The sequence below is a fragment of the Alnus glutinosa genome, chromosome 5 (assembly GCF_958979055.1).
Source record: "Alnus glutinosa chromosome 5, dhAlnGlut1.1, whole genome shotgun sequence".
NCBI lineage: Eukaryota > Viridiplantae > Streptophyta > Magnoliopsida > Fagales > Betulaceae > Alnus > Alnus glutinosa.
This window is the reverse complement of record NC_084890.1, coordinates 924458-947304: the sequence shown is the minus strand read 5'-3', so window position 1 is coordinate 947304 and position 22847 is coordinate 924458. Positions and strand designations below refer to the sequence as shown.

Here is a 22847-nt window from a genome sequence, read left to right as displayed (position 1 = left end):
TCCGATCAATCATGGTAGATCATCCGCTTGATCTTGATAGATCCATAAGATCGATAGATCATCCGATCGATTATGATAGATCATTAAATCGATCGTGATTGATCGATAGGACCGATAAATTATCCGATCGATCATAATAGATCAATAGGATTCATAGATCATCCAATCAATCATGGTAGATTATCCGATCGATCATAATATATCAATAGGATGGATAGATCATCCGATTGATCGAATGATCTATCAATCATATTGATCTATAGGATCGATAGATCAATAGGATTGATAGATCATTCGATCAATCATGGTAGATCATCTAATCGATCATGATAGATTAATAGGATCGATAGATCATCCGATCGATCATGATAAATCAATAGGATCGATAGATCATCCGATCAATCATGGTAAATCATTCAATCGATCATGATAGATCATCCGATCGATCATGATATATCAATAGGATCAATAGATCATCCGATCAATCATGAAAGATCAATAGGATTAATAGATCATCCGATCGACCATGATAGATCAAAATGATCGTTATATCATCCGATCAATCATGGTAGATCATCTGATCGATCATGATAGATTAATAGGATTAATAGATCATCTGATCGATCATGATAGATCCATAGGATTGATTGATCATCCGATCGATTAATAGGATCGATAGATTATCCGATCAATCATGGTAAATCATCTGATCGATCATGATAGATCAATAAGATCGATAGATCATTCGATCAATCATGGTAGATCATCTGCTTGATCATGATAGATCTATAAGATCGATAGATCATCCGATCGATTATGATTATTCATCCAATCGATCGTGATTGGTCGATAGGATTGATAGATCATCTTATCGATCCTGATCAATAAATATGACCAATAAATCATCCGATCGATCGTGATCGATCAATATGATCGATAAATTATTCGATCGATCTTGATAGACCAATAGAATCGATAGATCATTTGATCGATTGTGATAAAGGTTGACTGATCAGACTTCACACAATGAAGGTTTGATCAATTAATATGATTGATAAACCATTTGATTGACCATAATGCATTAATTATAAAAACAATATATTTTTTTAAAAAAAAAAATTAAAAAGAAAAACTAGTTTTCTATTATTTTTTTTAAAAAAAAGAAAAAGAACGATTTTTTTTTTGTTGAAAGAAAAACCAAAACTTAACTTTTTTTTTTAATTTTAAAAAAAAAACCAAATTCTCGAAAAAAAAAAGAGAAGGTTTTTACAAACAAATTAAAAAATTAAAGAAAAAAAAATGAAAAATATATATATTTTAAAAAAAAAACGAAAAAAGAAAAAAGTAAAAATATTATTAGCAGCCACATAAGTGGCCGCTAATAATCAATTATTAGCGGCCATTTTTTTGGCCGTTAATAGTTTTATTATTAGTGATGACTAATGAAAATGAAAAATATATATATTTTTTTAAATAAAAGCTGGAAATTTTGAAAACATAAAAAAAAAATGAAAAAAGAAAAAAGTAAAAATATTATTAGCGGCCACTTTTTTGGCCGCTAATAGTTTTATTATTAGTGGTGACTAATAAAAATAAAAATATATATTTTTTTAAAATAAAAACTGGAAATTTTGAAAACATTAAAAAAAAAAACGAAAAAAGAAAAAAGTAAAAATATTATTAGCGGCCATATAAAAAAGTGGCCGTTAATAACTTGGCGGGGAGTTGCGGGAAACTATTAGTCGCCGCTAATAATAAAACTATTAGCGGCCAAAAAAGTGGCCGCTAATAATCAATTATTCTGGAATTTCCCGCAACTCTCTGCCAAGTTATTAGCGGCCATTTTTAGCGGCCACCAATAGTTTACAAATAACGGCAACGATTAGCGGCCAATTGTGTTTGGCCGCTAATGATCAAATTTCTTGTAGTGCGACTTGAGCTTAATTGTTACCGCTCGAACTCGGCTCGAGCTTGTGATGAATGAGCTCGAGACCGGCTCGGGCTCGTGATGAATGAGCTCGAGCTTGGTTCTGACTCGTTCGAACTCGGCACTGACTCACTCGAGCTCGGCACTGGCTCGCTCGAGCTTGGCTCATTTACACCCTTAGTTCTAGGAAATATTTAGTATAATTTCAGATAGACAGGAATGTATGCCCCTTCTTTAATACCTGGTGTTCTCCTGTATTTATAAATGTTCTGATACGGTTAGAATGCTTTGAGGATCCCAGTTTCTTTAGGATTTGCAGTTGAGAGTGAGGCGATCTCGGGTGTACAAATCTTCCAGGATCCATAACCCGTTGATGTGATCTCAGCTGCACTAGGTAGAGTGAAGAATCTGGTATTCATATCTTGGGTAGTCTGGCTAGTTCTGTGATATTTGCGGGTCTCGAATATGACAATGTGATCAAGCGATCTTCATGGTTGGTTGGGCCAGCTGGGCCCAAAATTCAGAGATGGGCCTATTTAAATGAGATGAATGGTAATTTTTCCAACAAGTCTCATTAAAATCAATTGAATTAGAATCAAACTTCTCTGGTATAAAACTCTCGACATCATGCTAATGTGAAGGATCTCTTCCAATGGCCCATGCATTTATGATAACATTGGTTTTGATGGTTATCTCATATCCATCAATTTCGCATGGCTCTCTACCTACATCCTCTTGGAAGTATCAAAGGAGCACGAGGGTATAACCTTAAAGTTTCTTTGATCACTTACTTCAAGTAACTTAGATTCTAAATGTCTAACTTAGTTTTTTTTTTTTTTTTGAAGGCTTATCTAATCTCAGATTGTGTCTTCCAGAGCACTATAAGGTTTCTAATCATTTATGACATAGCTCACTCTACTATGGTTAATGAAGTAAAAAATTGAAAATTTTAGAATAATGTTAATATGAAGAATGCTAATATATATATAAGGTTAATTTTTTCCGCAATCAACTCATGACTTCGATCAACTCATGTTATACCTTCTAATTAAATTACATATTTCACGGTGTGAAACTCTTTTTTCTCAAATCCTTGACAATAAATTAAAGAAACTCTTGTTTTTATCTCAGTTATAAAATAAAGATTCAATACATTTATACATGCCTCTTTATAGGGTATGGATTCTAATCCTAAGGATACTAGAAAATCGTAATTATATAAAGAGAATATAAAACAAGTCCTATTTTTTTTAGGAAAATGCAAGAATATATATAGAAGTGCGAAAGTTAATATATAGGAAAACCCAAAAAGTAAAAGGTCCTAATATAATTAGAAAAACCTGAAAATGAAAAATCCTAGCCATCATATAACTAGTACTCTTTAGGGCTGGCTAATTAATAGCTAGTTTGGGGTGGCGCTACTCCTAATTGTGAGTTTGGAGAGAGGGGACCGAACCACCCTATAGTCAAGAGAGTAGTAATTATTACTCAAGCTTCCAGAAGTAATCCAAAAATTTCTTTTTATCATTCTTCCCAGTTTCGGAAGAACTTGCCAAAAATTTCAGACTTTTCTTTCCTTCTCTTGAATGTCCAACCAACCATCCCACAAATTAATGAACTATCACTTTTAATAACTACTAACTTATTATCAAGACAATATGCTTTAATTTATTTGATAACACTCTTTCTTTTTCTTTTATTATTTCAAAACAAAACCGTTAACAAATAACCAAAAGTAAAGAACACTCAAAATTACTAACTTCATTTTTATGTCACATTTAAAACAAAAAACACATTCTAGAAAGCATTAATAAAAAGAACTAATTCCGAATTTAAAGTTACCGTAATGATAATGGAAAAGATCTAAAAGTATATGACGCATGGCATTTATCTAATTAAAAAAAAAATTACATTAAGGGTATGTTTGGTAACGTACCACAAATTCCCTTTCCTTATTTTCACTTATCTAAAAAACAATCAACTTCAAAATATTTTAATTTTTTTTTTCACTTTTTATATCATATAAATAATTTTTTATTACTATTCAAATAAAAAAATTTACTACAATATAAAATATTTTCACATTTTCATACAAATTCTTTATAGATATCACATTAATTATTTTTTTTTATTACTACTAAAAAAAAAAAAAAAATTCTATTCCTTTACCAAATAAATCCTTAGACATTAATACAATAACCGACGAGTCCAGGAAACGTCCAAACACCAAAAAGTACTTAATGAGCTGTTTAGCTGACCATTGATGTTTAACTGCGACTATGAATAACTGATTGAATTCACTTGGACCTAAACTTTGTGGGCGAGGCTCACCACAGGGGGGCTACTCTTTCTCCATCACAGCTGGAGGCACCACGTTTCAGTGCTACTACTTCAGATATGAGACTCGTGCACAAACCCAAATGGACCGTCTTTTATTTACAATTAACTATTTTATTTTATTTTTAATAAAAAAAACTATTCAAACAGATCCAGCATGACAAAGAATATTATCCATGCCGTTAAATTATCATTTATTTAAGAATAATGCCACTGTTTACTATTATTTATTACAATTATTTTATATAGGCTAATAGGATGATTTTTAAGTGACTAAATTAGATCTCTTATAATTTTTTTAACGATAAAGATTTTTTAATTACTATTTCTTTCTTTTTCATGAAAAACTCATAACTAAAAAATTGTAAAAAAAAAAAAAAGTTTGGAGGAAAAAAATTGATTTTAAAAGAATTATAAGGGTATTTAAAAAAAAAAAAAAAAGAAAAAGAAAAAAGAAAGACATTGCCAATGTAGTTTCGTCCCTAATCACGATCTATACAATTTGGTTGCCTCAACTGAAGGCTATTCAGTATTCAGGCACATCTATAATGAGGAGACTGCAAGATCTATCTGCAGGCCCTCTCTATATAACTGCTCAAATTACTTGCAATTCAAACAGCCAATTATGATGGACTTGGACCATAATCTTCAAGTCATTAATTACATGCATGCCGGCCCAATAATTTTACAGAGTACGGATCTGAATTGTTACTATATCAGGCCCGAATTAGACACATTCAAACTTTAAGGGAAGCCCGGCCCACATTTTCTGTGTAGAAATCGATAGTGGTAACGTGGTATAAGAAGATTTAAGACCTTTAATGACGAGAAATATGCAAAAGAATTGTACGATGCTCTTATTCAATAAATACTATAAGTGTCTTATAGAAGACCCCTTACGAGCTATATATAGTGATAAATAGAGAAAATATCCTCGATTTTCTTCCTGTAGAAGGAAAAATACTACCTATTAAATAATATTACATTACTTGGAGAAAACCTAATTAGAGATTACATGCTTTAAAAGGAAAAATACATAATTCTTGCCAAATAAGCATACTTTATTCTTGCCAAAATAAATTGTCTTTATTCTTCTTGCCAAATTTATGAGCTCGTTGATAATAGATAATGCAAGTTGTTTTTCCTTGCAACAACGTACACCACCAAAGTTTTCAATCATGTCTAGATCCTCTGGTTTCATATTGCCCAAAAGTTTCCAATCAAATTGGTATAATAGTTGAGCAAGAGGAAGTTCCACATTGGCTACACCAAATAAAATTCCCGGGCACATCCTCCTTCCTGCTCCAAAAGGGATATATTCAAAGTTGGTCCCTTTATAATCAATTGAACTACTATCAAACCTCTCTGGTATAAAACTCTCTCCATCATGCCAAAATGCTGGATCTCTTCCAATGGCCCATGCATTTATGATGAGTTGGGTTTTGATGGGTATCTCATATCCATCAATTTCGCATGCTTCTCTACATTTTCTTGGCATTAACAAAGCAGCAGGAGGGTGTAACCTTAGAGTTTCTTTGATTACTGACTTTAAGTAACTTAGATTTTGAATGTCTTTTTCATCGATTTTTTTCTTTCCTTTGCAGACTTGTCTTATCTCCTCTTGTACCTTCTCGAGCACTATAGGGTTTCTCATCATTTCTGACATAGCCCATGCTATTGTGGTTGATGAAGTGTCTGCTCCTCCAGTAAATATGTCCTAGAAAAAATTGAAAATTTTAGAAAAATGGTTAATTAATTATTTTGGTAAATTTTTATAAGCTTAATTAATCTTTTTAAACAACTAAAATTTAACATATTATGAAAGCAATAATTTTGGATTCGGACTTAATTTAACTCATATTATATATACTTTCCATTTAAGTTACGTATATAATTAACGGTGTGAAACTTTTTTTCTCAAATTCTGGGCACCAAAAGAAAGAAAGAACAAAAGAAACAATAAAAATAAAGATTCGATACAAGCCTCTCTGTAGGTTAATTATATGAATTCTAATCCTAAGGCTACGAGATAAAAAATCCTAAAAAGCATATAAAATAAATCCTAAACTGACGGAGTACGTTGTCTACTTCTACTTTATGTTTTTTTTTAAGAAAAGTTCTAGTCCAAATCATTGTTGGCTTACGTGAATGGAAACCAAATCAAGGGAATTTTTGTTTCTCCTAAGTCAGCTTGTATTTCAAGTCGGCAAAGGAATCCAGGTTTTTGTAGAACTCCAAGTCCATATCAAAGGTGGATTTCCAAGTACGTAGGTTACTAATTAAATTTCCTAGTTGTTTTAGTTTTACTTTTCCTTGTCAATTTAGAATAAGTAGACAAGTCTATAAAAGCTATGTAATACTTTTGATTCAGAGATTGAAAAAAGAAATCTTTTGACAGTCTATTTTGAGTTGAGATTACTCTGTCCATGGGTGAGAAGCCCTTCTTTTGGGTGTGATGCCTATTTTCTTTTCTTTTTGATTTTTCCTGCGTCAATTTTGGTATCAAAGCATCAGTTTTGATTGTTTCCTCAAACACTCAACGATCTACAGACTCAGTAACCACTCTTCTCACCCAAACCTATCACCCATACCCAACAAATCATCTTAAGTTCTCATCAACCCCATATACAGAATCCTCTACATCCAACCTCATATCCACCAACACCAAACCAACCAATCTCCGAATTCTACCATGACTACTCGTAGTGGGCAGTCATATGGAGGGAACCGTTTGTCTCAACAGCAACGTGACGATCTTTTGCTTGAGATAGCCCATCAAATGGGATCTTTATCCAAACGTGTGGACACCCTTTGGAGTCAAGTCTTCGACACACCTGAATGTTCTGGAGAAAAAAACAAGAGGGAAAGCATTGAAGATGATAAACTCAAGGGCACTGAAGAAGACACAGAAGAGGTCAAAAATTCTCCTCGATTCACCACGCCAGGCTATCAGTCACAAAATCAACATCATCCACGTATTCAGCAACACGCCCACCAGGTGTTTGATTATTCTCCGCACACTCAAATTCCCCTCCATTTGTTCCCCGAACATAGGGACAACCTTGAGAATAGGTTTGACGATGTTACTAAAAGGGTAAGGGTGGACGTACCAGATTTTCATGGTAAGTTGGATCCTCATGCCTTTCAAGATTGGTTGACCTCTTTAGAAGACTATTTTGAATGGTTTGATTTAACTTCTGAGCGCAAGGTGCGGTTTGTCAAAATGAAGCTCAAAGGGCAAGCACGAGTATGGTGGCATAGTGTGGAAGAGCAGCTCCATCGACTGCGTCGAGCTCCCATCCTACATTGGGAAGAAATGCGATTAAAGCTCCAAGAGAAATACCTTCCAATGGATTATGAGGAGTCATTATTTGAGGAATTGTTGTCCCATCGACAAGGTAACATGACTATCGATGAATACACACACCGGTTCCACGAACTAACAACTCGAAGTCAAGTCAATGAGACAGAACGCCAGTCAATAGCCCGTTACAAAACTGGCCTTCGTGATGACATCCGGCGTGAGTTACTCACGGTAAGGTTGGTAAGTGTGGATGAAGCCTACCAATTGGCCTTACGCATTGAACAGCAGTCCAAGGCGTTTGCTGCCAGACGTGGAACTACTGGGTGGGTAAGCAATGCATCCAGATTTACACAGAATTCCACAATTCGATCCACTACCAATAATACTACTGAAAAACCTGTCATGCGCAGCAATGATAGGAACTTCCAAGATCGGGATGATAGAAGGGGCAAATCTGCAATGGGCGTGAAATTGGACAAAGGCCGTGAAGAGTGTTATAGATGCGGAGGCAGAGGACACTACGCTGTGGTGTGTCCTACACGGGAACAAAAACCAGCCTTATTTTGTAATGAAGAGTTTGATTTGGCCGAACAAGAAGCTCCACAAGAACAACCAATCTCTGAACATACAGAATTACCTGAGGAGCAGCTCGAAGGATCAAACCTTCCTCTTTGTGTTATAAGGAGAATGCTAACGGGACAGCGGCTGGAGGATCCAGACAAAGATGATTGGCTTCGAACCAATATCTTTCACACACGTGTTGAACACAAAGGCAAAGCATTGAATTTAATTATTGACAATGGGAGTGGCATGAATGTGATATCTCAAGAGGCTGTCACCAAATTGAAATGTCCAGTAGAAAGACACCCAAAACCATACAAGGTTAGTTGGGTTGATGACACATCAATACCCGTTAAACACCGGTGCCTCATTTCATTCTCTTTAGGCAAACGTTACAGGGATTCCGTATGGTGTGATGTAATTCCAATGAAGGCATGTCATATACTTCTAGGAAGGCCATGGTTATATGATAGGCGAGTTTCTTATGATGGGTATTCTAACACCTACTCTTTCTCATTTGATGGTCATAAGATCGTCTTACAACCCTTGAAAATCGACGAATTTGAAGGTAACAAACCTACAGAGAGCCGTGTACTAACCTTGCAGAAATTTACTACAGCGTGCAAAGAAACTGGCGTGGTCTTGCTCCTCATCTCACGAACTGTTCCAGTAGAAGCCGAGAGACCAGTACCTCAGGAGGTTAAACAGCTGTTAGCTGAGTTTGTGGATTTAGTGCCAGAAGAATTACCAAAAATTCTGCCTCCTATGAGGAATATTCAGCATGCCATCGATCTAGTACCTGGGTCTGTTCTCCCCAATTTACCTGCATACAGGATGAGTCCAGAAGAACATAAAGAATTGCAGCGACAAGTTCAAGATCTTTTGGACCGTGGTTTCATTCGTGAAAGCCTAAGCCCTTGCGCAGTACCCGCCTTACTCACACCAAAAAAAGATGGTAGTTGGCGCATGTGTATTGATAGCCGTGCTATCAACAAGATTACGGTAAAATACAGATTTCCTATCCCTCGCCTTGATGATATGCTTGATGTACTTCATGGATCTACATATTTCTCAAAAATTGATCTCCGAAGTGGTTACCACCAACTGCGCATTCGGCCAGGAGACGAGTGGAAGACTGCATTCAAAACAAGGGATGGACTTTTTGAGTGGCTAGTTATGCCCTTTGGCTTAACAAACGCCCCAAGCACTTTCATGCATGTTATGAACCAGATTTTGAAACCATTCATTGATAAGTTCGTGGTTGTCTATTTTGAAGACATTCTCATTTTCAGCCGAAGTCTCCAAGACCACATGAACCATCTCCTCCAGGTATTTCAAACATTACGTTTTGAAAGTTTTTTTATTAATCTCAAAAAGTGTTCATTTGCGCAAAGCAAGGTTATTTTTCTGGGATTCATTGTGTCGGCTAATGGAGTAGCCGTTGATCCAGAAAAAGTGCGTGCTGTCAGTGATTGGCCATCACCTAATAATATTCATGAAGTTCGAAGTTTTCACGGATTAGCCTCTTTCTATCGGCGGTTTGTGAAGGGGTTTAGTTCCATCATGGCACCCATTACAGAATGCACGAAGAAGGGAGCCTTTGTATGGACTACGGCGGCTCAAAAGGCCTTTGAGGTTATCAAGGTACAGCTTACTCAAGCTCCTATACTTAGGCTACCCAATTTTGAGATTCCCTTTGAAGTCTCTTGTGATGCTTCTCACTTGGGCATCGGGGGCGTGCTCAGCCAGAACGGTCATCCAGTAGCATTTTACAGTGAAAAGTTGAATGATGCTTGGAAAAGGTACTCCACGTATGACTTGGAACTTTTTGTAGTCATTCAATCCCTCAAGCATTGGCGTCATTATCTTATCCATCGTGAGTTTGTGCTGTTTTCGGATCATGATTCTTTACGACATCTTCATTCACAAAAACACCTCAATGCGAGGCATGCTCGTTGGGTCGAGTTTCTCCAACAATACACTTTTGTGCTCAAACACAAGGCTGGCACTGAGAATCGAGTGGCTGATGCACTCAGCCGTAAAAGCATTCTTGTTACACACTCTTACAGTCGATGTCAATTGGTTTCACGATGTGAAAGAGCAATATCCCGAGGATCCTGATTTTGGGAAGATTTACAAGCAATTACTCAACAATCCACGAGATTTGGAGGGTCAATATTCCATCTTCAATGGGTTTGTTTTTAGAGGAACAAAGTTATGTCTACCAGATTCTTCTATGCGTGAATTTGTGGTTAGTGAATTACATGCGGGTGGACTTGCAGGACATTTTGGAAGAGATAAAACAATCTCTTTGGTAGAAGATCGTTTTCATTGGCCCGGGTTGCGGAAACAAGTTTCGACCATTATTGCTCGGTGTCGAACTTGCCAATTGTCAAAAGGGAACCGTTCCAATGCCGGACTATACAGCCCATTACCTGTACCGAGTGCTCCTTGGCTCGATCTTAGCATGGATTTTGTGCTAGGACTTCCTAAAACGATTAGGGGTCATGACTCCATCTTTGTAATCGTTGATCGTTTTTCAAAGATGGCACACTTTCTAGCTTGTTCCAAGACTTTTGATGCCTCCCGTGTTGCTTCTTTATTTTTTGCAGAAGTTGTTCGTCTCCATGGTCTTCCTGCGACTATCGTTTCAGATAGGGATGTCAAATTTACTAGTTACTTTTGGAAGGCATTATGGGCAAAGATGGGGACCAAACTCAAGTTTTCAAGTGCTTTTCATCCACAAACTGATGGGCAAACCGAATCAGTAAATAGAAGTCTTGGCAACCTTCTCCGTTGTTTGGTAACTGACTACAACACAACTTGGGACCTCTTTCTACCACATGCTGAATTTGCTTACAATTATTCTGTCAATCGGAGCACGGGATTGTCTCCTTTTGAGATCGTTACGGGTGCCAAGCCTAAAGTTCCCATTGATTTATCTCCCCTCAATACCTCCTCTCGGGTTTGTGAAGGAACTGAAGATTTCATCAAACACATGCAAGATATTCACGCAGAAGTGCGCAAACGTATTGCCCTTAGTTCTGAGAAATACAAACAAAGAGTTGATCTCCATCGTCGTTCTGTAGAATTCCAACCTGGTGATTCAGTCTTGATCCGACTCAGACCTGAACGTTTTCCCAAAGGATCGTTCCAAAAGCTACATCATCGGCGGGCAGGTCCATTTAAGATCCTGCAACGACTTGGACCTAATGCTTATCACATAGAACTTCCACCTGAGTTTCATCTCAGTCCTGTGTTTAATGTTGAAGACCTCACGGCTTTTTCAGGTAACATCGAAGAACCAACCACAAATAATTTGTCTCCAAACATACCTATTGCTGCAAAACCGCGTGATGAGATTGAAGACATTTTAGATGATCAATTGGTGTCTACTAGGCGAGGAGGATATCAGAAATTCTTGGTTAAATGGAAAAACCGCCCTCTCTCAGATTGTTGTTGGTTACAGACTGAAGAAGTTCAGCGATTGAATCCTGACCTCTATGATCTTTATCAATCCCGTAACTCGCCGGAGTCGAGTTCTTTTTAGGAGGGGGGAAATTGACGGAGTACGTTGTCTACTTCTACTTTATGTTTTTTTTTTAAGAAAAGTTCTAGTCCAAATCATTGTTGGCTTACGTGAATGGAAACCAAATCAAGGGAATTTTTGTTTCTCCTAAGTCAGCTTGTATTTCAAGTCGGCAAAGGAATCCAGGTTTTTGTAGAACTCCAAGTCCATATCAAAGGTGGATTTCCAAGTACGTAGGTTACTAATTAAATTTCCTAGTTGTTTTAGTTTTACTTTTCCTTGTCAATTTAGAATAAGTAGACAAGTCTATAAAAGCTATGTAATACTTTTGATTCAGAGATTGAAAAAAGAAATCTTTTGATAGTCTATTTTGAGTTGAGATTACTCTGTCCATGGGTGAGAAGCCCTTCTTTTAGGTGTGATGCCTATTTTCTTTTCTTTTTGATTTTTCCTGCGTCATAAACTTTCCAGGAAAATCCAAGAATATAGAAGTACAAAAGTTAATAGGAAAACCCAAAGAGTAAAAAAGTCCTAATTAATTAGAAAACATGAAATAATAATAATAAATTAAAAAAAAATAAAAAATCCTAGCCATCAGAGAAACCTTTCCTGCATCAGTTAATGGAACGGGCCGGGAAACCACTTTTGGGACAGCGGTGATTTATCAAGCAAAAGTTACAGATTCTTTTTAATTGAAGAAAAATATATATGATGATGACAACAGAAGTGACTTAACCCAAGGATTATAGCAGAAATACTAACCAAAATGACGCCCTTGATGTTGTTGGTTGTGATTGGGTACTCAAGTGTACCACTTTTCTGAAGGCCTAAAAGGACGTCAACAAGATCTTCCTGCACTGTTGATGCACTCTTCTTGTTCTCCTTGTGCTCATGAATGATGTCCTCCAAGATCTTGTTCATCTTCATATGAATCTTCTCTAGCTTAGCTTTCGTCCCACTAAACATATGAACAACTTTCTGTGAAGGGAACAAATCAGCCAACTCAAACCCACTTGCCAAGCAGACTGTTTCCTTGGTCAATGATAGAAATGCATCTTGGTGTTTGTATTTGCTACCAAATTCTGCTCTACAAAAAATAGTAGTGGTTAAAGTGGAAATATGTTCACTAAAATTGATTGGAGATCTTGAAGACGAGTGGATGGACTCAATGAGATTATCAACTTCTTCTTCTCGAAGAGAAGAGAAGGATTGAACCCTCTTGGCACTTAGGAGTTCCAACACGCAGACTTTTCTCATTTGCCTCCAGTAATCACAATATGGAGAAAAGCCAATGTCTGAATTGAACCACGGTAGGTCATAATTTTAGGGGATAGAAATAGTGGCCTCGACGCAAAGGCAAAGTCATGTGTCTTCATGAACTTGCTGGCCATCTTGGGGGATGATACCACAAGTGTAGAAACTTCACCCATTTGAAGGTGCATGAGGGGTCCATGTTTGCTGGCTAGTTCTCGGAGAAGACGGTGTAGTAGTGACACTACAAAAATTGCAGCAAATAGCCACGTGCAGTTTGACACGTGTACAGTGTCGTACACGTGTCAAACATTTAGACACGTTCAGTTTGACACGCGTATTACGCGTGTTAAATGTGCATGTTACAAACTGCACAATTTGACACGTATATTGGAATACACGTGTCAAATTTGACACGTGTATTTCAATACACGTGTCAAACTGTTTTTTAATAAAAAAAAAAATCCGAATTCAGTTTTTTATTTAAATCAAATTTAAATTTAATTATTTAATTGTATTTTTAATTTAATTAAAAATACAATTAAAAAATTAAATAAAAATTTTAATTAAATAAAAAACTGAATTTGGATTTTTTTTTTTTAAAATACTTTTTTTATTGTTTTTTAAAATTTATTTGGGTTAATTAATTTTTTTTTTGAATTTTTCAAGTTTGGTAATTTTCGACCACAAATAACGCAACATTTATTTTACCCAAAACCAACACGAAATCATACTACACAAACAAATAATTAATAACATATTCGTTAACAAGCAAATATTTACGAACAAAAAATAATTACACACAATATCTACAAATCTGAAGGGCGTCTCTGCGAATCACGAGGTACCGTCCCAGGCGTATTCTCGCCCACCGGCGATTGCTGCGCAATGAATGGTGTAGCGGGCGAAGGTGTAGCGACAGTGGAGTGCTGGCTCAGCTGTCGTCCAACAGGCGACAACGTACCAACCGTTGTCGAATTACCTGCAAATAATATAGACAATTAAAGTATATAATATTACTTGCAAAATTAAAGGGGTAATGAAAACAAATTGAAATTAATTTTGTCCTATACACAATATAAATCATACCTGCAGATGCACTACCAACGGACGACATACTACCTACGTGTGCAGGAGAAGACTGATTACCAACACATGGTGCTGGTACTCCCATGGAGGACATGAAGACCTCCATCTGTCGCAAGCGCTGCTCTATGCCGTCGAACTGTTGCACGCGCTGCTCCAACCGGTCATTCCTCGCTCGCTCAGCATGTAGCTCCGCTTGCATCTCTTCCATCTTCCAAGACTGTTCGGCCTAATCCCGAGACGTCCCCTGAGATGGTCCCCCCTGTGACTGAGGCCTATATGAGAAACATGTTCCTCGAACAGGTGTGACGTTCGGCCCAACCTGCCGAACCCTCCCTGCATACTCAGGCCTCCCAATCGCCTGTTCCTAAGCGTCGTTCGGTGCCCAACGCACCGTGTCTGCGGAGACGCTTTGCGTGGCGGCTGGATCACTGGCTAAACTCTGCGTCATCCTCTCCTGTACGTCGTCAACATGAAAAAGTCATATATTGAATAATGACATATCACACATAATTTAAAAATATTAGTAAACTAAATCAGTAGCATACGCATAAGACCCGTGTACGGTCGTTCACGAAAGTGCCGTCCTTCCTTGTGTGGGTCTTCACGAACGACGCGGCGCGAGTGGGGGGCGTGCCAGATGTACATGTCTGTCGTCATGCAGTTGACATATATAACAAACAGATAGCGATAAAAATAGTTTAAAGAAAAAGAAAAAGAAAAACAATTACCAACAAATATTAAAAACATAAACATATATATTTAATTACCTCCTCGTGATTAAATCTGGCATAACTTTTAGATCCCACACAATGGGGTAGGTCATTCCGCTCCCGCAACCTCTTCATCCGTTCAGAGGTTGCCTACGCATTGAACATGAAAATAAACATGTAACAATTGACACACTTAAATTAAAACTAAAATTAAATGAACTGTTATTAAAAAATAGTTGACAATTTTTTGGCCTACATACGATTTTATGCTCTCTGCACCAATCTCTTAGCAGGAATTCTACATCTTCTGCATCATACTCCTCAAAAAAATTTTCCGGCATTCTCGCACGGATACTCTCGGGCATGTCACCGTCTCCAATTCGTAGTTGGGTTTTGAACCTCGACTTCCACGAGCGGTGCTTACGTCCAATATCATTCCACGCCTCCTGTTGTGCCCTGCGCATGTCTACTGATACAGGTAGATAGAACTCCTCCTGCACATTTCAATCAAAGCATTATAGGTTTAAAAACTTCAACAAAAACATTAAGCTCAACTTAAATTCAAATAAATAATTAAATTATATTCATAAACATACCATCAGCGCGTTCCACATTGCCTGCTTAATCTGCCTATTTACCCTCGCCCATTCGTCCCGCATGTGTATGTAAACCCTAACCCTAATCCTCGTGATTTAATATATATATTTAAAAGTATACAATAATAACACATGAAAAATATATTGACATTATTATTCATAAAATGTAAAATCAATTAAATTATAACCCATAGCTTTAAGTGTATATATTATATATACCTATACAACATAAAACCCTAACCATAAGTGTATATACTATATATAGCGATAAACCTTAACCCTAAGTATATATACTATATATAGCTATAAACCCTAACCCTAAGTGTATATACTATATATAGCGATAAACCCTAACCCTAAGTATGTATACTATATATAGCTATAAATCCTAAGTTTAAGTGTATATACTATATATATCGGTTTTATTTAATTTTGAACTGCTCATGATTTAATATATATATATATTTAAAAGTGTACAATAATGACACGTGAAAAATATATTGACATTATTATTCATTAAACGTAAAATCAATTAAATTATAACCCATAGCCCTAAGTGTATATATTATATATACCTATAAACCCTAAAACCCAAACCGTAAGTGTATATACTATATATATCGATAAACCATAATCCTAAGTATATATACTATATATAGGTATAAACCCTAGCCCTAAGTGTATATACTATATATACTATATATAGCTATAAACCCTAACCCTAAGGGTATGTACTATATATAGCCATAAACTCTAAATGTATGTACTATATGAGAGACTAAACTATAAGTATTTAATTCATTATGTAGCGCAGAACTCTAAAAATAATTGCATTTACTATATATAGCCATAAATAAAAAGGTTACTGTATATAGTTTCTAAACCGTTTACATGCATGCATATCTATATATATAGTATTAATTATAGGTTTTTTAACTTTGTTATGTTTAAATTTTTTTTTTTTTTGTTTCTAAACGTAGATGGTGTACAAAACTGAACCCTAATTTGAACTATTTGGTTTAATTAGATATATAGCACCAAATTTGGTTAATTATGCATATAGTACAATATAATATACTATATATATATATAAATAAAGAACCTAAAAAGTATAAATTTCAACCATAAAATTTACATATAGCATATAGTTTTCAAACTTAATTTTATGTGTATAAGTTATGTATACCGTATTTTCAAAGATTTGTATGATTAATAAGATAATGAGTTTAATTTTTTTTTTTTTTTTTTTTTTTTTTTTTTAATTTTAAAAAATTAATACAACACTAATTTTTTTTTTTAATGTTTATTTTGGCAAAAAATACCAATTTGACACGTGTAAAAATACACGTGTCCAATTGGACACGCGTATAAAATACTCGTGTCCAATTGGACACGTGTATTATTACACGTGTCCAGTTCGACACGAGTATTTTATACTCGTGTCCAAATGGACACGTGTAATAATACACGTGTCCATTTTGACACGTGTATTTAATACGCGTGTCCAATTTTTTACGCATGCACAATTTGACACGTGTCTTTTGAGACACGTGTCAAATTTGACGCGTGTCTACAGTAACGGGTACTGTAGACACGTGTCAAACTGCAGCGATTTTTGTAGTGTGATGATCCTACAAAGTTGTGCAAGTTTCCTATAAGAGGTAACTTCCATGGCCCCGGTGGTAATTTCTGATGTTTGGATCTTTTAGATAGCTTTAGCAGCCAAACCAAAGAGAGGAAAACAAGGAGAGTGGTGAGAGCCCAGGAATATTGGAGCACCATCGTGATCATAGAAATTCCATATACTAATTTTCTTTTTTTAGGAAATTGGGGGTGGGGGGCTGGCAGGCCGTCCTTGCCAACCTTTATAATATCTTGTTGTCTACACGGGTGATAAAGTAGGGTTTTAGAGATTGAGTAATGTTAACTTATTGTGGTAGAGAGAACGTCTAAGATTCTTCTAGAGAGGTAGAGAGACATTTTTGAGATTTGATTCGTGGGAGGGGAGGGTTTTTGCCTATCCTCCTAGTGCTGGTATTCCACCTACTCCTTATGGTCAAGGTGGCTTTTGTTCACTCCACTGGTTCCGGTTGTTAGTGGGTGATGTTTTTCTTTCGGCCTCTTGGTTGTAGAGGTTTTGGTCCTCCCGGTCAAATCCAATGGAAGTTGTTGTCCTCCTAGCTGTTGAGGCTAAAGAGCTTATTTATGTTTTTTTGGGTTTTCTTTTGGCAATGGCATTTCTTTTGAGACGTCTATGGGGAGTGACCGTTCGTTTTTTTTTTGGGCCATCTTTCTAGCTAGATCTATATTGTTACGCCGGAAGTCTTGATTTCGCGTTCGACATTATATTAGCCTTTTGTGCTCTTGTACTTGTGATGGCCTTTGGTCATTTGTAATAAAAAAAAGTGTTTGTTGTTCAAAAAATAGAAAAAATAAAAATAAAAAATTGAGTAATGTTTGTTGCACAACATTTATATATATATATTTTGTACAACAAAGTAAACAAGTAAATTATTTTCAAGTTTTTAATAAAGTGTATATTGTTGTGCAGTAATTTTAGCGTCAACTTTGTTGTACAAAGTGAATACAAATGTTGTACAACAAACATGAATACTTCCTACCAAGTACAAAGACAAACTCCTTCGACGACACAATTAAATTAATTAATATGCAAAGGGATTGGGATCCAGTAAGGCATTGCACTCGCGCGATCTGTACAATATTAACTCTTATTTTACACCCCTTCCGATAGATGTTAATTAGGATGACGGAATTGCTACTCTCTTGACTAGTACTATAGGGGTGGTTCGGTCCCCTCTCTCCAAACTCTCAATTAGGAGTAGCGCCACTACCCCAAACTAGCTATTAGCCCTAAAGACTAATTATATGATGCCTAGGATTTTTATTTTTCAGGTTTTTCTAATTATATATATATATATATATATATTAGGACCTTTTTACTTTTTCGGGTTGCCTATTAACTTTTGCACTTCTATATTCCTGGATTTTCCTAAAAAAATTAGGATTTGTTTTATATGCTCTTTACGATTTTCTAGTATCCTTAGGATTAGAATCCATACCCTATAAAGATGCATGTATAAATGTATTGAATCTTTATTTTATAAATGAGATAAAAACAAGAGTTTCTTTTATTGTCAAGGATTTGAGAAAAAGAGTTTCACACCGTGATATATATATATATATATATATCAGGAGGCTTTGAGTTGCCGGATTTGTTCCCTTCACAAAAAATTGTTCATGTAATTAGTGGGATGAAAGCTAAGCTAGAGAAGATTCATAGGAAGATTGACAAGATCCTGGAGAACATCATCCATGAGCACAGGGAGAACCAGATGAGTACATCAGCAGAGCAGGAAGATTTTGTTGACGTCCTTTTAGGCCTTCAGCAATGTGGTAAACTTGAGTTCCCAATCACAACCAACAACATCAAGGCCATCATTCTGGTTAGTATTTATGCTATAACCTAATCATTGACTTGGGGTCTCATGGGAACAATCTCTTCTGTTGTCATTATCATATATATATATATATATATATTGAAATGTTAGAACTAGATTTCTACTGATGTTCATTTGAAATGACATAAATGTAATAAAAAAAAATAAGGACATAAATTTAATTTTTTATTATATTTATATCCTTCCAAATAAGAATTATAAAAACACTAAAAAGAGCTCTAGTATTTTTTATTTTTTTTTTCAATTAAAAAGAATCAATAAATGTTTCTTAGTATAAATAAATCACTGTTGTCCAAAAATGGAGTCCAGCTCCATGCATTAACTGATGTAGGAAAAGTTTACGATGTCTAGGATTTTTTTTTTTCTTTTCTTTTCCTGTTAATATTAATTAGCTAGGACTTTTATTTTTTGGGTTTTCTCAAATATTAACTTTAATTAGTACTTCTATATTCTTGGATTTTCCTGGAAAGTTTATTTTATATGCTTTTTAGTATTTTCTAATAACCTTAGGATTAAGATGCATAACCTATAAAGAGGTTTGTATTGAATCTTATTTTATCATTGAGATCATTGAGATCATTGAGTTTATTATTGATTTGTTTTATAAAATAAATGGAGAACTTCACTTATAATTCATAATCTTTAATTACTTTTGCAATTAAATATTGTTCTAACTTTAAAAAGTGTAAATTTAAAGTATTCATCTTTCAATTTTATTTTATTTTTAAAATTTCAACATTCCATTAGAATTTTCCGTTTAAATCTTACTAAAATTTTTAAAATACCCTTGGCTTTTTTTTAAAAAAAAAAAAAAAAAATTATAAAATTTGCAAAGAGTTAGGCATGGATATTTTTGCAAATTCTGTTAAATTCTGACCAACATTTAAATCCTTGCAAAAAAAAAAAAAAAAAATTCTTTAAAAAAAATGAGGGACATTTTGAGAAATTTGACCGGATTTAAAGGAAAATTCAAATAGAGAGTTAAAATTGAAAAAAAAAAAAAAAAAAATATATTGAAAGATGGATACCTTAAAATGACACTTTTTAAAGTTTGAATACTTAATTTCAAAAGTTACGAAAGATCAATAATTATAAGTGAAGTTTTCCCTAAAATAAAAAGTTTCTTTTATTCTTTCTTTGTTGTCAAGAATATTTGAGAGAGAGGAGTGTACGTTAACACTGTGAAATATGTACTTTAAATGGCAGATTTAACTAGTATGAGTTAAAGTCTGAACCCAAAATCACCTTTGATACTATGTTAAGTTTTCAGTTATTTCAAAACATTAAGCTTATGTATAAAATTTATGAATATAATTATTTAACCATTATTCTAAAATTTTCAACTTTTTCCAGGATGTATTTTCTGCTGGAAGTGATACTTCATCTGTCACAACTGAGTGGGCTATGTCAGAAATGATGAAAAACCCTAGAGTGCTGGAGAAGGGACAAGCAGAGGTAAGAGAAGCCTTAAAAGAGAAGAAAAAAATCCATGAGAAAGACCTTCGGAATGTAAGTTACTTAAAGTCAGTGATCAACGAAACTCTAAGGTTTCACCCTCCTGCTCCTTTGTTACTCCCAAGAGAATGTAGAGAGCCATGCGAAATTAATGGATATGAGATACCCGTCAAAACCAAAGTCGTCATAAATGCATGGGCCATTGGAAGAGATCCTGCATATTGGCACGATGCAGAAAGTTTTATACCAAAGAGGTTTGCGAGTAGTTCAATTGATTTTAAAGGAACTTACTTTGAATATATCCCTTTTGGGGCAGGAAGGAGGATGTGCCCAGGAGTATCATTTGGTTTAGCCCATATTGAACTTCCTCTTGCTCAACTATTATATCAATTTGATTGGGAACTCCCAGGCAAGATGAAACCAAAGGATCTGGACATGATTGAAGCCTTTGGTTCAGTTGTCGAAAGGAAAAATAACTTGCATTTGATCCCTACTTCTTTTAGTCCTTCACTTTCCCTTTGAGTCATTATCATTGCGGTGGCTTTGAACCTAAAACCGATGCTCTAAGCAATTAGTATTGTCTTCTTTATAATTAGTTAATTAGTAGTAATTAAGAATGATAATTTGTGGGATGGTTGGTTGGACGTTCAAGAGAATTAAGTATAGATTCTCCCTTCACTAGTACTCTTTGATTCTATGTACTTAACAATAAGTCTACACTAGCCGTTCAATATCTTTGCATCGTTTTATTCAACCATCTGCTATGTGGAAATGTGAGGCAAAAAAGAAGCCCATAACTATTGTTTAACTTGTTAAATAATTTTGCTAATACCAGACATGCATCTAAATAACTTGGAGCTGAACATTTGTTAGAAAGACTACTTGTTGCTTATCTCAATCGTAATAAATCATCATCAGATGATAGCTAGGTGTGGACTAATTTGTTATGTTTTTAATCCTCGGTACCGTGCCAACTTTGTCGGGAAGGAATTAATATTATGGATAGACCATATAAGATAAACTATAACATATATGTATACAAATGTATTTTTAGCATGATTTTCTCTGCATTAAACTATAAGTATTGTCATCGAAATTATGCTTCCGTAAATATTTTCAGAACAAATCATAACCTTTTAATGAGAATATAGTAACGGGGCCGATACTTGCTATTTTTTGCAAAATATATACTTATGTCTATGATTCTGCAAATAAAAGTGGATACTCAAGGCTTATTTCATAACCATTTTTGTAATGTTTTATTTACTAAGTTATAGACCTACTCAGTGGTCTCCTCTGTCTTGAAATCCCTTGGTGTGTCGGTAATTACCAAGTTGATTTTGGTTAGAGTTCAGAGGTTCATAAGGATGAAGACGTCAAGCGAATAATCCCTTGGTAACAGGTTTGTTTAGATTTGATTCAATTTTGGATAACTCTTGCTCTATATTTGATGATAACATTATTTGAAGTTTAATTACTTTTAGATTCTCAGATTTGATATTCTTTTGTTTTCTCATTTTCTTTCACTCCAATTAGTTCACAAATGGAGGTTCTACTAGGCAATTACCTATTAATTGTTCTAAAGGTATTGACAATAACTCTCCAAGTTAATTAAAATCATTATCTAATTTTGGGAGCATTACAGACTAGGAGCCACGCATGGTTGCCACAATACAACACAATTATTTTATTTTTTTTATTTTTTTGAAAAAATGTTTTTTTTTTTTTTTTTAAGTGATTTGAGTTTTGTAATTTGTTTTGAAAGATGTACATGTTAGTAGTGGGACTGCATCTAAAAATTTGTTTGGTTAACTAATTTTGAGAAGAGTTTTCAGAGTTTGAGATGTGACTAGAATTTTACCACATTTTACCAAACACTCACTAGTTCATGACTATCATCTTGATGATCATATTCTAAGATGCATAAGATTGTACTTCATACAAGTTATAATACTTGACATAACTTGTTTAGACACAAATTTCTTTTTATCATTCTTCCCTTAATCGGAAGAACTCACCAAAATGTTCAAACTTTTCTTTCCTTCCATGAATGTCCAAACCAACAATCCCACAAATGATCTTTCCTTATAACGACTAACTTATTATTAAGATAATATGCTTTGTTTGATAACACCTTTTTTTTGTAGTTTTCATTTTATTTTTTTAAAAAACCAAAATATCAAAAAATAACAAAAAAAAGAAAAGAAAACATTTCAACTATTTTCACACTTATGTAAACTCAGAACACTTATTTATTTTTTTTAAAAAAAAATCATCTAAAAAGCATGACAAATGAAGATAATTTCTAGACCATCTTCTGAGTAATTTTTAGGTTCAAAGCTCCCATACTGATAATGCCTCTGTTGAATATGAAGGGGCGTCCACATGGGCACGCCCCTCAAGATTCAAGCTAGGCAATACAACGCCTGGCTAGTGTAAAAAAATAATAATAATAACTGATTTTCAGTTATTTTTTTCCTATAGTATAACTGCTCCAAACTGCCACAAACTGTTCTTAATAAATAGTCTCCTAGTAAATGGGTTGAGAAGTTTTTGTTTTTCTGAAAGAAAAAAATCAAACTTTCAATATTTCCTGTGCATCTAGACCG

The 22847-nt window shown here is 34.8% G+C and overlaps 1 protein-coding gene, 1 long non-coding RNA gene and 1 pseudogene across 2 annotated transcripts; 1 reads left to right on the top strand and 2 right to left on the bottom strand.

Moving 5' to 3' along the window:
- Positions 1–5368: 5368 nt before the first annotated feature.
- LOC133868167 (desmethyl-deoxy-podophyllotoxin synthase-like) lies at positions 5369–17094 on the bottom strand (annotated as a pseudogene).
- Positions 14291–15019, bottom strand: LOC133869478 (uncharacterized). Its single transcript, XR_009900454.1, has 3 exons — positions 14969–15019; positions 14544–14858; positions 14291–14452 (listed from the first exon to the last, which is right to left on the bottom strand). It is a non-coding gene; the product is annotated as an uncharacterized LOC133869478 (long non-coding RNA).
- A 464-nt stretch (positions 17095–17558) lies between the features above and the next one.
- LOC133868166 (cytochrome P450 71D8-like) lies at positions 17559–20910 on the top strand. Its single transcript, XM_062304989.1, has 3 exons — positions 17559–17571; positions 18479–18768; positions 20137–20910. Exons 1-3 carry the CDS (start codon positions 17559–17561, stop codon positions 20758–20760), a joined length of 927 nt encoding a protein of 308 aa, XP_062160973.1. The 3' UTR covers positions 20761–20910.
- The last annotated feature ends 1937 nt before the right edge of the window (positions 20911–22847 follow it).